The sequence below is a fragment of the Seriola aureovittata genome, chromosome 16 (genome assembly GCF_021018895.1).
Source record: "Seriola aureovittata isolate HTS-2021-v1 ecotype China chromosome 16, ASM2101889v1, whole genome shotgun sequence".
Classification (NCBI taxonomy): Eukaryota; Metazoa; Chordata; class Actinopteri; order Carangiformes; family Carangidae; genus Seriola; species Seriola aureovittata.
The window spans coordinates 2,067,923-2,084,806 of record NC_079379.1 but is presented as its reverse complement, the minus strand read 5'-3'; the positions used below and the strand labels follow the sequence as shown (position 1 = coordinate 2,084,806).

The window sequence follows — 16,884 nt, the reverse complement described above, 5'->3', positions numbered from 1 at the left end:
TATTTTAACATGTGTGATATCTGTGCCTCTCCCAGAATTACATAACACCCCCTCCCCACTCCACCCTACCCTACCCCCCACCCCCCCACGGGCCCTAATACAGAGCAGAATAACTTCTGAGGGCATGATAACTCCACTGATATCTGATGATGACGGACGCGTCTTTCTGTTGTCTCTCCGTGGACACTGACTGTTCACAGAGGGACACAGTGCAGCTCTGACACGGCGTTTCCCGCGGTGATAATTCATCACTTTCCCTCCACATCCACAACAGCTGCTGCTAATAAATAACTCAGACAGAGGAGTCTTGTTTTCTTTCTTTCTCTGCTCAAATTCCTCACATTCAGCAGGAGGAAGTGATAAAGCACAAACCTCTGTGTCCATAAATACAGTTTAGTACAGTTGTGGAACAAACATTCCCAAAAGTCCAGCAAGATAAAAGATCACATACATATATTGCAGTGTGCATCTGTGCACACGCACAGTATGAACTCGTGTTTCTTCATTAAAGGTCTTCATGAACTATTCAGCGAACTATATCTAAAGGTTTGTTAAGAGGGAGTCAAAATACATTCAGTGTGTTCAAGCCTACGGATTTAATGTAGTTTGCACTTCTTTACGGATGTCAGTTAAAAAAAAAAGGAACAGGTTTGTGTCCCTTAACAACTATATTCAAATGATGAATGAGATCAGATGTGAATAATCCTCTGAGTCACAGCAGCGTTATTCAACTACATTCAAATGTTACGGCAAACCCAAGGTCTGTGTTTAAGAGCAGGAGAAGTGACGTTAGCTTCTGAAATATTAACAATTATGAATGAATGAATGATCAAAGATTAAATCTCTAATTAAATATGTGTCTTTAATCTTAAAATAACTCAAGCCTGACTGACTGGGGGTGGTGTGTGTGTGTGTGTGTGTGTGTGTGTGTGTGGGGGTTATATGAATTGTATGACTACTAATCTTTACCCCTAATGTGTTTTATGTTGGCGTTGGTTGTTGTGAAGGGCATGTCGGGACATGGTGGGTGTGCATTGTTCCAACACCGTGTCCTTCAATGACAACATGTTTTTTTGGCTGTTCAGTCGCAGCAGAGCAGAACTGTCCTCCCTCCTCCAGTCTCTTATTACCGCCACAGTGAAAGGAGACAGGAAAGTGAGTCACAGCTGCACAACACCAGCCAAAAAATCTGAACCCAATCCTGCAGCGTGTTGTATGTGGCATGTGGTTCAGCAGAGACGGTCTGCTGGGTCGTCGGTGAACACTGCCGCACGCTTGGGTGCGGCTTCCTTAATGGATTAGACATATTCAGAGTCAAGGCCGGCGCTGAGACGTTTCTAATCTTTCCAGTCTTCAGAGAGATTCACACTAAATCATTAACGGAAATCTCAAGTCAGAATAAGAATAAGATTGAAGCACAGCAATGGGCGGCGTCGCGACGCGTTCAAAGTCAACAGGAGCGTGTAACAGAACTCTTAACGGTCTATAGTTTATAGAAACACATAATGACTCTTTAATTATCTGCGCTCCCACACGGAGCTCAGATTCCCTCCATGTCCCGAGGATCAGCGTGAGGCCTCGTGAAGGAAAACCCAAAGGCCTCCTCCTCCTCCTCCTCCTCCTGCGGTTTGTTATGGCTGTAACCAGGAAACGCAGTCCACCGTCCCCAGTGTCAAGTTTACCACCGTGAGCCAGCCGACATGCGTGCGGCGCTCCCTGAGCTTTTTTTAAACCTGGCACTGGGTAAAATCCCTTTTACCTACTTTCACCTTCCCACTGTGTCAAAGGCACCTTGCTGCTCAACAAGTCGTGTCCTTACATTCAGCGTGCGGCGCTGCAGGTGTTTGATTAGCACCGGGCCTGTAATGTAAACAGTGACCACACGTGCAGGAGGACAGAGATCAATGACTCCTCCCCCCCCCACCACCACCCTCTGTTAAAGATACACCATTAAAGTTCAGACAGATGCCGGGAAGAGGGAATATGAGCGTTGCTGATGTACAGGCTGCAGAGTCACTGTCTGCACTGCTGCAGGTTCAGAGCTGAATGCAGATTTCCTCACATGCAAAATGGCTGGGATATTGACAGAAGGTAGAGATAGCACGTCGCCTACCTCTCTAGTTTAATGTTTGCCCTCGATTTACCAGTCAAACTACTCTCCCGGGCCACCAGCCTTCATCTGACAGTATGTCAGCTGACTTTACAGGATACAGGATACATGTACATGTCGTGTTATAGAGGCGAGTTGGATAAATCTGTCGGTAATTATTATAATATCTTAGCACAAGGTGGGGCTTAGCGAATATTGGCCATAACTCATTAACCATTTGTCCAATCGTCATAAAACCTCGTAGATATCTTCAGGCAGTGATTGCGACTTGGTCTAAGAAAGTATTTTGAGCCCCGCCCATAGGGGGGCGCCACGAATACCAAAAATGGACGTACCTCAGAATCTCGCTAAATTCGGTACACTGTTCAAGTATTGACCAAAATCTGAAGTGCCATATTGATTCCTGAAAGTGGGCGTGGCCTGTTGATCAACTTAAGCCTCTTTGCACAATTTGCAGTGAGCTGGAACGAGCCAGAGACACGGCAACTGGGCTAAAAGCAAATACTTCACAATGAATATGGTCTCATTTGGCCTGATGAAGCTATAATGAAGGGTCCTATTGACTTCAAATTTAACTTGCACCTGCAAGGCCCTGTCTCTGTTAGGACAGAGACCACCTCGACGGATTCTTAACTAATTTGCATAATTAAGAAGAGGTCTGCTGACTCTCTCTGTTGAGCGCTAGAACCTGCGAATGATATAATCTAAGTTGTTTTTGCTTTTGTTCTTTGATTTGCATATTAACACTTCTGTGTCTGACGACTTGCTGCTGCTGTGAAAGTTGCTCGTCCTGCCATACCAACCTCAGGCAGGTCACTGTTGTGAAAACTCCTCTTATCTACTCGAGGCGTGTCCTCCTCGTCTTCCTGTGAAAGGGATTTTATGACGAGACTGCTGGGAGTGATCAGGTAAAAGTGCAGAGCCTGGCTCCGCTCCATGCAGCGTATAATGTAGCTCAAGGCTGTGTCATTGTTTCAGGCAGTTTCCTTGTCTCTAGTGAAGTTGTTGGACTCTTTCAGAGCCTGGTGGTTAAACTGGTTTCTCATGAGACAGAAGAAAACCTGTCCTTTATCCGCACCTGCAGACTAGTCAGTCAGTCAGACTGTAATTTACCTGAGGGCGTGTCGCCTGCAGAGGTGCGTTTGACAGCCGCCATTGTGACAAGCTGTGTCAACATTAAAAATGGGCCCTCGGTGGGGTGTGTCTGCTGACACTGAACGCAACTGATGATGCCTGAAGGTTAACTTCAGCCTCATCACAGTGTAATTCTTTTATCTCTGGCAGCACATGGTCGCTGTGTGAAGAGGATGTGCTTCAGTTTTAAGAGGGGAAACATTCCAGGGAGAAACCGGCCAAACAAGCACATTAACAAAACAGGAGTATCAACATCCGAAACTCAAGATGCTCTGAATAACTTAAAGAGCAACACCACTAACGACACATCGGACAAAGTGATGGAGCATTTTTTTTTAAAAGTCACTATTCGGGGAAAAAGCTCCTCAGCAGAGGAGCAGAGCTGGAGCTGAGGTCTGCACATCAGCAACTCTGACCAAGCCAAAACCAGAACACATCAGCTCCGACGTCATCAGATTACAGTCAGCATTTACAGGGTTAACTGCAACATCTCCACAACACAGGAAGCCGAGACGTGTGAGGGAAAAAAAACGAGGGGGGAGTGAGGAAGAGAGAGGAAGGAGAGTACGCCACAAAAAAACACAGAGGACCGAGAGAGAGAGCAGAGACGACAGACGAGGACAGACGGAGAGAAAAACCTCTGATCTACCTTTCTTCTAAAGACAGTCCCGTCACCTCTCAGAGAGGGGGAGGTAGGGGGGGGGGCGGGTCCAGCTGTTCTTACCTTGCTTCTTGCGTATTCTCCACTGCCAGACCGCGATCAAGGTAACAATGTGTCCCACAACCACCAGGGTTGGGAACACATTTCCAGGGGGGCTTGTCGGCATCGGGCCTGGTACAAAGTGGAGAGTCCCGGGGAGCTGACAACAGGTGGGAGGGCTGGGGAAGGGGAGGAGGTGGTGGTGGTGGTGGTGTTGGTGGGGGTTAAAGGTGAAGGGGGAGTGGAGGGAGGAGGGGAGTGGGGGAGGGGGCGCCTAGGGGTGTGCTGCCATCCCGGATTTTAAAGACCAGCGCTGCAGCCAAGTTGTCCGTGACTTTTACAGGAGAGAGAAGAGCGAATGAGCTCACCCCTCCCTCTCCTCTCTCCTCTGTGACTCAGGACTCTCGCACAAGTGGCCAATCTCTCGCTCCCTCCCTCCCTCCCCCTTTGCCCCTGTACTTTAACAGTTCCTCTCTTTCTTCTCTATCCACTCCTCTGTTGTATAAAGTTGCGCTTATTTTTAAAATCAGAGATGAGTGTCCCCTCTGCTCCTCTGACCTCCTGCTCCTGTCCGACAGGAGAGACTACAGCTGACTGCTCTCCTCGCTCTCCTCGCTCGCTCGCTGCAGCCTGTCTGCAGGAGTTAATAATATATGAGGCTGTTTTGTGTGTGTGACACACACACGCAGGCGCGCACACACACAAACAAACACACACACTCACTCAGGTCAGCCTTGATAAGAGGCACAACTGAGTGCGAGTGCGATTCCACTTTGAGCCAGACTCAAAGTTTCCAGCTCACTCACTCCATAGGATTTTCTTTGCAGTTATTTTCCATTATGGTTTGCAAGTCACAGACTATCCAAGCCCCGCCCCCCCCCCCTCCTTCTCCACATGTTTATACTGCAGCCATGCCTCCACATTCTATTTTTCCCCTCATAAAAGAAAAGTCACCCACTCACTATCAATTCCTCCTCATTATGTAACTTCACATTGCTAATTGCTTCCTTACGTTTGGCCAGCGTTCCCAGCGCCTATAATCTTCCCAGAAACCGAGTTTAACTGGATTCAGTTTTACCACCAACCGGTTCTGAATCTCTAAAATACCAACTGGGTTTTTTTCTTTTCTTTAACCCTTAAATCAGAAAGTGCTTCTCATGTTTCCTCAGGACAGGCCCTGTCATTTAAACAGTGAAGCGCCTGGAGGGAAATTTTCTCCTCAAACGGGACGGAGCCCCCCCCCCCTCTGACAATGCCACTTACAACTCAGTGATTTCAACGTGTTCAAACCCGTCAATCAGCCTATTTTAACAACTGCTTCTTGTCACGATATGACCATCAGTGAATACCTCTGTGAGCGCTTCACCTGCGCCTCAGGATTAAAGCAACGTGCCTTTTGTTTTCAGTGTAAGCTCGCAGTGTAGCGCTCTGCTGCGGAGGCTGTAGAAACACACACCTAACACCTGTCTGCATCACCGGCGAGACTTCAGAAGCATCTCGCTGCGGGCAAAACGGCATCACACACAGCGTCTCTGTTGTCAGGACATCGAGCGGCAGAAACAGTGTCACGCGGAAACCCAACACCGAGACACAGGTCACGATCACGGACTGACGGCAACGTGACGCTGCGTGCCGACCGTGCTCCACAAAACAAGCAGAAATAGATCTTACAGCACAGACCTCAACCCTTTGAATTCAGTGTCAGCTTAGAAACATTCAGGCCTTTGACAGAGTCAAAAATAAAAGTTTAGTTGAATGAATGAAAAAATCTTAAGTTGCCTCCAGCTAATTTCTCCTTCGAGTTACTTAACAGTGTTGCACAAAATCTCTTAAAAGGTTTCCTGCTCAGGGAAAAGTTTACAGCAATGAAAGAGATTTTACAGCAATAAAATTGAACTGTTTCCATGGAAACTGTTGATTTGCTGCCTTTGGCACTAGTGATTCTAAGTGACTCCTGAAGTTTAAGGCTGAGATAAGGAGAGAAACATTTTAAGGAGAAGACTTAAGGAAACATTAAGGAAAATCTTAACTCGAGGTGTTTTCTGCAACTGGCCACTAGCAGTTGAAATCAGAAGCAAAAGCACAAAGAAGAAGAGAATTCAAAGAAGAGAGGCTCATTGTGACGGAGGGATGATGGTTGGCAGTTCATCCTGGGTGAAACTTTACATGATCCCAGTTTGAAAACATCAGCGTCTTAAAAACCGACAGCTCAAACTGCAAATGAGTTTCAGCGTTAGTTTCAAGATGGAGCAGAGGGAATAAAACCGGTGGAGCAGTTCAGATTCAGATGTCTGCAATAAACTCATTCCTCCACTCCTTCATGGGAGGAGTCGACCCACTCCCCCTCTCTTCACATGGTATGTGTTTGCTCAATGACTCCCATATTGTGGTACATGCTCCGCACACTCACACATAGCCAATGCAGTTAAATTTCACAAAACGACACAGTCTGATGAATAAAAAGTCTGTTAGATTTCAGTCAAATGCTTCAGTCATTAAGATTTCCCTCAGAGCAACAGGCAGGTAAACCATGGAAGGAATGTCACAAGTTTTTAATCTACAAACTTCTAACTATAGTGATGCTGGGAGCTGCAGTGACCCTGTCCTCTGATAAAAAACGAAGAATCTAAACTCTACTTCATTTATTCCTGTTGTAGCATCACCAACCGATGAAGAGTCTAAAATCACACATTCCTGTAGAGAACTCAAACCTACCGTCTCGTGGTCGTGAGCAGAGACAACAGCATAAGTCCATCTTCACTCAGCGTCTCCACAACTTTTAGAGAAAAATACTGAACTGCCAAGGAGTCAAATCTGACCTCACGACATTGTGTTCTGATCAAAACCAGGGGGGCGTGCTGCTGAAAAAGCACGAAAAAAAAAGAAGAAAAAAAAAGGAGAACCGGAGGCTCGGCTGGGGAGTAAAAAAAAAACTAGACAGCTCTGCGAGTTTGATTTAATTTGTGAGGCTTTCCTCAGTGGAAACAGCATCTCATGCGTGGTGGTTTCTGACGAGCGCCACTGGATGGAATCCATGTGCAGGGCTGCAGAAACTCCCAGGGACACATTCACTTTTTCTTACAGGATTTAAACAAAGAGCGGAAAATGTGATTTTTGCCAGCGAGCTACCGTAACAAAGGCTTCACTGTGGAAGCTGTAAAAAAAAAAAAAAAAAAAAAAAAGCTGTAGACAGTCAGTTGTGCCCCCCGTGTCCACAGGATGTGGATCGTATTGTATGGCTGCCACAACAATGGCTTTGATTTAAAGCTAAAACAATAAAAGCTGGGACATTCTGCTTGTTATAAAATAACCCTGCTATTAGTCATATTAATACACACACAGCGCTGGATGGATGTTAAGCTTCTTTTTGGCCAATTTATGATACACTCGAGACAAACCGTGATAAAAAACTTAGTGGATTAATTACTTAAATGACGAAACATTGTGCACAATTTAAGTCATTTATAAAAATAAATAGAAAAGAGAATTCACTGGTACCAACTTCTCACACACAAGGATTCACACTTTCTGTTTTATGTAACTGTAATTTGAATATAGTCGGGGGTTTGCAAATTCATCAGACATGCAAACAGTTTGACAGTTTCACTACTAGGAACTTGTTTTTAGACTCTTTATGACATTTTCTAAATGTATAGACTATGTAGATTAACTGATGATGAAATAATTCCGACTTTCAGCCTCAAAGATCAGTAACGATGTGTCTAAAATGACGGTCGTGTCTATTCAAGGCAACACACAGTCCGTGTGTTAAAGGCATGTTATTTATGCAGCTGTACATCACTCCTGAGCTGACCCGGGCCTCTTACTTCGCTGCGATGCCAGACATTCACCATTCACCCATAACTGTCTTGTGCGGGGGGGGGGGGGGGGGGGACGGGGACGGACGGACGTGGAGCAGCCAGTCAGGGGCCGTCCTGACTGCCCACACCCCCCTGGATTTAACACCCAGGAACATGATCCAGGATCTGCCAGGCAGCGTGGGTGGTGTCTCACTCAAGGTCCTCAGTGTAAAGTTATGAACTATAATTTGCTTCAGTCTCATTCTCTAAATAAACACTTGTGCTGTACATGCGAGATCAGAGCAAACCAGACACGGAGCGGGTCTGTTTGTAAAATAACTTTAAGGGTCATCACAGACATTGTGTTGCAGCGTTATCACAGACACAAAGAGCCTGTCCCGGTCTGTTATCTGATCCACAGACAGAGAGAGAGACACACCCATACCTGCCTCACCCTCTCTGGTCCTCCACACCAGCTCTCCACTCGCTCTGTAAAGTACTTCTGTGCTGACACCTTTTGGTAAGAAGACAGAACTGTTCCAGTAACAAAGCGTCCTACCTTGGCCGTGTTGAATCAAAGCCTCCATGAAGTCTCTAGTATAATTCACTTCCATCGCAGCTCAAAGTGGTTTTCCTGTTGTTTTCTCTTTGTCACTCTGTCACTATGTAATAAATGGAGACCATAGTACTGAACTGCGAGACAGCAGGTTAGCAGGTCTGTGCGCTGCTGAGCTGCTTTTCCATTCAAATACAGTAAGGTCTTTTTAAATGTTGGGGTTTATGTTCATGGCAGGCTGGGCTAAAACACTGAAGGGCAGATGAAAGGTGGCAACTGCCACATGTTCTCATCTGGACTGCTTCGCCCTTCTCGTGGAGGCACAGGCAGGAAAAGCTGAGCGTGGCTTAATTGGACTCACATTTCCCATTCTCCGGTTAGTCATGTATCAGCCCTGACAATGGAAAGTTTTTGGGGCAGACTGCGAGTTAAGGTAAAGCCTGGCAGTGTAACATGTGGCTTACGCAGAAGCACTGACCTTCATCGAGCTAACGTCCTCTGTAAGTCTTCATTAATGTTTATGTGGACAATGGTACATGTTCTGTAACGTGAAGAGAAGATATCGACTGCGTATTCTTCATCCAAACATGCAGGATGTGCATGTAAATGATGAGCTGTACGGTGGCAGGACAGTATTTAGAGCAGATGACTTTTCCCCAGCAGAGGGCAGAATTACCTCCATCAGTCATTCATATTCAAACACAGATTTATAGACTGAAGTGAAATCTCAAATTTGATCGAAATAGCTACAAATTTGTCCTTGTATGTAACTACAGTGGCCACTAATGACAATTCACATACACAGGAGAAAGTACAAACATGAAGGGAAACATACTCTAAATCCAGGAATGATACAAATAAAATAATAATAATAAATAAAGTCTGTTATTATCATTATTATTATTACAATTATTATTATTATTACAAATACATGAAAAAAAACACACATGCAACAAGAATTCCAACAGTGGAAGTGCAAGAGGGAATGATGGGCTCAGATACTTTTTTTTTCTACATTAAAAATTTAGAAAAAAAATGAAGTGTTTATGAACGTATAGCAGTGACTATAGTAAAAAGACACACTTTATCCGATTTGTAATGCATACGAAAAAATAAAGAGAAATTGACTACTGCCCGCACGACCTCTGTTTATTTTCATTTATCTGTATTGAAATCTGGTGATACTGTTTATCTGTATATGTAAGAACCTAAGTGTGCAAAGAGGCAGCATATTTATTAGTAGCCGTAGGAGTATTTATTATGTATTCAGCTTTATCCTCAGACAAATGTGCAGCAATAAATATCATCCTTTCAACTGATATCGAAACACTAAAGACAAAGGGCCAGCAGTACCAATCAATCTCCAAAGGGCCGGCTGGGACGAGGCTGCCTAAGATCCCGAGGGTGACATTGCTAGACTGCGAGCTGCTGGGATGATAGCTGCTAATGATAGGGACCATGGATGTAAATGAGCATTTTTGCTACAACCCTATACTGATGTTCATTAACATGCATTGTCTCTATTAATTAAACAAACTAATAAATAAATACATCTCTAGATTTGGAGCATTTTTCCCTTAATGTTTGTGCTTTTTCATTTGTATGTTTTTGCTCCTCAGGGGCCGCCATGTTTAATTCTGCACAAGCCATGAAAGTTCCAGCTCATTAATTCTTAGTAGTAAAAATGCCTCATATCTACAAAATACCTACAAAATGTTATAATACCTAACTTGTGTTATTAAGGTTGCTCGAAGTATAACTGCCTACATCTGTACTTGCGAGCTAGTGTACATCAGCATTAAAACACTAATGATCATAAATGAACTCGCAGGTCAAAGCTCTCTGTTTCATTTTGCCCCTAAACATCTCCCAGGAGGCGGTGAAGATGAAACACAGCAGACTCACAGGATCACGGGCCACATTAACATCAAAGACAGCGAGGTCTAATTGTGCAGCTCAGATTCCTGATTTGAGCACAGAAAGTGGCAGAAAAGAGACATCAGCTTTTCTCATTTGCCAGGGTGTTTTATTTGTCTGTTTTTTTTTTTTTTTGGTAAGTCAGCCTCATTTAGTTGCTTTGTGATATTCAGAAAACTTAAAATTCATAATTTGCCATGAGAGCCAGCCACGGGTTGGCACAGTTCTTCATGCATCCAGTAAAATGACAGCTAATTGGCCATCTGGCTGTCATTTAGACTGTATGGAAAACAACAAGGCCATCGCTTGTATCATTAGAAGATTAAATTATACCCCTCCCTCCCTGGCAAAAGCAGCCCCCATAGAATCGCCCAGAGAGCCTCTACTGCAGATTAGTCGAAAGAGGAGGAAACAGATAAAGAGGAAAAAGGAAGAAGTACTAAGACAAACCTTCTAGGAAGTCAGACCAGACCCTCTGAGTCTCCTGATCCTTCTCAGGACCCTCTGTGAGGAAGACCCTGTCTCCCTGAAGCACAGAGGTCTTCAGGGCAGTAACTGGACATTCTGAAGGGTCTACAGGGTCGAGACAGTCCGCCTCAGAGTCTGCTCTGGATAAGGTCTCTGAGGCGACGTCAAACTGAGAGTCAGCTCTTGTAGAGATGGTCTTCTCCATGACTTTCTCATTATTATCAACATCGGCAGAGTCGTAGTCCAACACTCTTTCCTCTGTCAGGTCTCTGAACTTGTTTGTGGCTGTTGATGTAGAGGTCGGTGAGTCGTGGTCAGGATCCGACTCAGGGGTCTTAGATTTGGTTACGGGGCCAAAGACCTCAACATTCAGCAACTTCATCATCTCAAACTTCTCAACAAGATCTTCAGTCACCACATCAGCTTCCTCAAGAACACACTGTTGCTCTTCCATAGGGAAGGTTTGTTGATCCACCACCACACGTTTACCAGGTTCATCCTCAGGTACGGCCTCTCCAAGTACCTCCAAGGCTCGATTCAAGGTTCCTCCTCTCGCCACAGACTCTTCTGCAGGCTTCTTAACCATAGCCTCACCTATCTTGACACAATCTTGAGAAGTTGCAGGGGGTTGAGCAGCAGTCACCTTGACTAAATCCTGCAGCACTTCCTCCACTGGGGCAGTAGGAGCCGACATGTCTTTGGAGATCTTCGGTACCGCTGGAGAGGAAACAGGGTCTAAACAAGGTGGTAGCTAGTATCTAATGGCTCTGTCCTGACAAACTGATGCGTTACAGTGATAGGAACCTCTGAAGTTTTTTGGAGGCCTCTCAGATTGTTCTCTCTCTTCTCCTACTCTCTTGTGGCGGTAAATGTGCCTGCCTATGACGTCTTCCTGGCTTCCTCTTCCAGCCCGGGGTTTCGTGATGTACGACGCGGGGCCTTTCACTGTCTGGACTTGAACAGAAGAGGACGCAGGGCGGCGAACGTGTCGAAGGGTTGCAGGCATTATATCCTTTAGATTTGAGAGAAGCCATGGCGCGAATCACTTTGAGGTTGCTCACTGCCATGACGTCAGGGTGCATGGACTGAGGACGCTTGTCGTTCTTGGCCACAATGACACCATCTCTGAAGAGTCGCTCATAGATCGCCCTCAGGTCGGCCAAAGGCATCACCATTCCAGCCACCATGTTGACTCCTTTAGTTTTCTTTCAGGCCTTTCTGGGAATTTCTTCTTTAAATATCTCTGACTGCAGCCACTTTAGCACAAAGTATTTTCATGCAGTAACATCTCACAAACAAAAATTGTTAAAACTCTTTCCCTCTGCATCGGTTTTGCTTCCCTGGGATAAAGGATTTATCTACCCATTGTCACCATGAGTCAGCATGTAGAAACAGTGATGCTCACAACCCCTCCTACCTTTGCCCAGTCCTCAGTCGAAAGAGAAACAGTGTGGACGAGAGGCGAGGGGGAAGGAAGGAGGAGAGTCGGAGGGGGTGTGTGCACACGAGATGCGAAGAGAAACCAAAAGGATCAGTGGGAGCTGAGTGGAGGGAGGTTTGTATCCTGTGAGGCTGCTGGGCATCACTGCTTCAAACCCACCAACACCTCGTCAACCGGAACGTGCATCCATTTGATCGTTTGCATCCTCAACTGCTGGTTATTCCAGGTCTCAGCTGGTGACTAAATGGGGCCGGGCCTTTTGCTGTGAGAGACTAAGTCATTTGAGTCTTTTAAATCTCTTCTTAAAACATTCTTTCATCAGAAAGCTTTTATGAATGTTTGATGTGTTTTTTTTTTTTTTTCAGATGATTTGTGATGTGTTTGTGTTTTTTTGTAACTTTGATAAAAAAGTACTATATGAATAAAGTTTATAATCATTATTATTATTGTTATTATACACACTTGTCGACACATGTAGCCTATAGATTGCTCTTTCGCAAATATAAGTTCCCTTTATGTAACCAGTAAGAACTATGGAAACAATGTAGTTCCAGTTCTTATTTTTACTGGTCTTCATATCGCTGACACCAATAATTAGTTAGATAATTAGTTAACTAATATCTACTGATTTAGTTACAGAGGGATGAAATCTGTTTAGTATATTTTCAACACTGGTATCCAATCACTGGGGACCTCCAATACGGACACCAAACAGAAATAGGTCACCTAAACTCCTCAGAATATGTGTACATCTATCAGTGGAAACACTGAGACTACAACTCACTGGAGCACACCAGTAATAACACGGAACACCTGCTGTAAGGATATGAAAACCTTTAGGTCACTGGAAAGAGGTTTCTACTGGTGAAGAATAGTTCATCTTTACGTCAGGTGTTGAGGGATCGGTGAGACCCAAACACTCTAATAATAACCGACAGAATGAATCACATAGGCAACGAAATAATGCAGACACTACACCCTGCCTGTCTATGGTACACGACCGAGGAAGTAATGTGCACAGATCCAGCTTCATGATGAATATTCAATAAAAACAGCTGCTGCACCTGCAGAACCCAACACATCTGCTCAAATAAGATGTGTATATTTAAATAACATGCCTGATATGATGTGTACAACGTGACCCTCACTGTGACCCCCGTCAGTGGGCCTGAAGCCAGACACCCCACTGAGACACTAGTGAGCGATGACCCGACCATCTGGAAGACATATAGGACTCGATTTCATAACAACCTCTTGACACCTTATTGGATTTCACATCTGTCATGTGCACATAGCTACAGTACATAACGATATTTCAGTTTGAAAAAAATGTTACATTAACAGCAAATATTGTCCATATTAATGACTTATTTCTTAAATCAAGTGAATTCATTTACTAACAGAGTGAGATCATTATAGCTCCCTCTGATACAAGTCAACAATCTCAGTAGTTTTTGAGAACTAAAATGTTATTAGCGCCTTAAACGCCTGTGTTTTGTTTCGAGATTTAAAAAACACAAAATTTACAAAACAAAAGTCAGACTGAGAAATTCTAATATTGTAAAATAAATAAATAATCATAACAATAAAAATTGTAAATATTGTAAGAAAGTGGAATAATCTCTCTCCAACGGCAGAATTCTGTCTATTTTCTAAAAAATACAATGTATATTATTTGGAGAGTGGGATATTTTTTTGGCAGTTTTTTAAATGACTGATATTAAAATAGAACATTATACTTATTTTAAAAAATGGCATCTAGCGAGTTGCTAGATTTATTAATAATATTTTGACTTCCTTATGTCCAGTCAGATTGAATAATATGTGTTTATGTTTTTCTACGTAACGTATAAACAAAACAACACTTACACAATATAAATGTCTCTATTTCAGGCGTGCATGTCAGTGGATGAAAATGCAAACTGAAGGCTTTGCTCCTGGGTTGATTGTTATCTTTTTACTGAGACATGTTGGAGAGCAAGTTGGTAAAAGCATAAGGATTTATAACAGATAACTGAGGAACAGTAGCTACTGAGAGAGTTGTTGTACAACTGGTGCTCTGTGTGTGTGTGTGTGTGTGTGTGTGTGTGTGTGTGTATCCAGGAGGAAAGGCTGACAGATAAAGAGGAATTTCATCCTGATAGGCGGCAGAGATGACACACAAACCGCCATCAACAGGCCTGAGGGGGAAACCGCCATCCACACAAAACACAACACACAACAGGAGCAGCAAGTGTTCAGCATTTAGTTTCAAAAGCAGCCGACTGACGGCATTAAACATGTGACTCTAGAGTAGAAATGAACAACAGTCTTTGTGTTGAACTCCTGAAGGAGCCCAAAATAATAAACCGTCAAAGTCACTATTCCTTTCTAAAGGCTGGGAGGCGTGTCAGAGGGAAAGGTCAGCCACCGAGAGAGAACCGACACAGTCCATCAGCTCTGCTCTTCCCTCACAGCCCACATCCACAACCAATGGAAAAGCCATCAAGTCATTTCTTTCCCTTAAGAGAAGACAATTGTGCCTGTGTTTAAGTCTCTGTTACTCAACCTCCTCGGAGACTGATCGACACTGGAAAGCAACATGGAGTCCAGGATACCGACGGCTGCCAGCGGGAGCTAAAAATACAGCCAGGAGGTCTGGAAAATGTTTGCAGGGGATGGAGATTTTTCTCCGTTTGCCTTTAAATAAGATGGTGGAGCTGCACTGTTTCACCGTCATCCCACGTAACTTCACCGTCAGGATACATCGCACCATACAAGCTCCCTCTGCAGATCACACAGTACGGGGAAAAGTGATGAGACAAACGAGACGCTTCAAGTTTTGTGAATATGGGGGAACATGTGGTGTCACTGTTCTGTCATAATCCCCGTAATGAAAATCACCTTTGGCCTGTTTGTTTGTCAGTCTGTCAACAAAATTCATGTGAAACAGATTCTCCCTTCTCTACTGGGAGCGATGTTTCACAACACACTGCTGGCAGTTTCAGCAGAGGAGGCGACGAGCTGAGGAAGGACTCCAGCAGGGTTTAACTTATTAGCAAATAATTACTGCAGTTTAATACGGCCTTTCCCACAGTGTTGTAGGTTGTATTTAAAAGTCCTCTTACTGTCCCTTTCTGTGACTGACATCTCCGCACTGTGAACTTTGCAGGCGGAGACGACCCCACCCTTCTGGGGCATGGTAACATTACAAAAATTGAGATCATACCAGGCAAACGATGTGCTGCCAGTTCCCTGGTATTTTAACAGCCTGTCACGACGATAACGGAGATGATCTACTGAAGCATTATGTGAAAATGATATATGGCACTGCTGATGAAATCACATTTGGTAGAACAAACAGATCTCTAACTGCGCAAGAATTCAGTGATATGTTGATTCGTCTGAAACCGTTGAGGCCTGTGTTGAGTTGGTTGATTGGATGCAGAGACTTTATCTCCAGGTGCTCTCCATTACCTGTCCTGTGGCTCTGAATCAAACAGAACAGCGGCAACAACAGACTTTTGTTTGGTTGCTACCACCGAACCACAGATGGAGAGAAATGAAACAATCTGTACCTGAACAAAACTCCCCCGTAGTTATCCCTGAGCGCCCCCCCACGTGAATGTGAGTAACCATGACACCTAGCTTGTTTCTTGTGTCGCTCCCTAAAGCTGTGGTGAAAGCTCATTGCCATGGTGGAGGTGGCGCAGGACGACAGAATGTAGACGAGTCAAGGTGATGGTGGCTGCTCTACAACAAACCCATTCAACTCTGCTGGCAGATCAAGTGCTCTCTGCGTTCCAGCAGATACTTTATAGAGAGTAATTTAAGCTACATGCTCGCATTCCAAATCGTTAAATGCAACTCTGCATTTTGACGTTTGGAAACGAACCAGTGGGAAAAAATCCTGCAGAGTATTTGCTTTAACAATACACACACACACACACACACACACACACACACCTAGTTATACATTCTCTGACTAATCTGGAACTTTCACACTTTTAACATCTTGATAAACTGTTGGGTAAAGTGTCTGCAGTGAAATAAAAGACAATTCTCGTGCACATGTAAGAATCAAAGGGAGATGCTTCATGTCTGTTTTCCATCTGTTCTCTCTGCTCTGGAGTCAGTGCTTACATCTGTCCACCTCATGTTCACTCAAATATAAAATCTGTCACTGATTCACAAGTCGACATTTTTCCCAAAGCAGAGTGATTATCTTCTGATGTAACTTAAAAATAAAAAATAAAAAGTTTAGTTTTTTCTCGCCAGTTCCCCGGAGCGCAATCAGAAAGTGACGACACGGGCCGGGGCTAGCTGGTTAGCATGCTAACTCAGTAGAAGAAAAGACGTGATAGAGACAAGAGTTAACATTGGTGTTTATGTTTCCACCTCTGGAGACAGATGTTGGTGAGCAAAGGAATGAAGTTTGATGTTGAACTCAGAATGTTTCCTGTAGATTGCTGAGTAAACACCCAGGTAGCCAATTCAGATTGAAACAATATTTAAATGATGTCAGGCAGTAATATTGAATCTACGTTGATGCCTGACCAACCGAATTGAAAGCGCTCGTTATGTTTTACGTTGAATCAACATCAGATTTTCAATCATGACACTGAATCGACCCTTACTCACCCATTATCTGGAAGGCGCCTATGATTGAATTTCAGTTGATTTAGAAACATTGAAAAAACGTTAGAATAATTAACTACCAGAAACCAGATCTTTCAAAATAAATGTATTTATTAATACATTTTATGACATAATTGTTCT

The 16,884-nt window shown here is 44.0% G+C and overlaps 1 protein-coding gene across 9 annotated transcripts in view; it reads right to left on the bottom strand.

The window, feature by feature from the left end:
* The window catches only part of pleca (plectin a), a 103,585-nt gene that overhangs the window by 45,831 nt on the left and 40,870 nt on the right, over positions 1 to 16,884 (bottom strand). For 2 of the 9 annotated variants that reach the window (XM_056399809.1, XM_056399815.1), the window contains exon 1: positions 3,969 to 4,378. The exons of 6 other annotated variants lie outside the window; for them this stretch is intronic. In XM_056399809.1, coding sequence (XP_056255784.1) covers positions 3,969 to 4,071 — 103 coding nt within the window. In that variant the 5' untranslated portion in view covers positions 4,072 to 4,378. Of the gene's footprint in view, positions 1 to 3,968; positions 4,379 to 6,659; positions 7,798 to 16,884 lie in introns of those variants that run through there. One more of the 9 variants, XM_056399817.1, reaches the window with a different exon arrangement.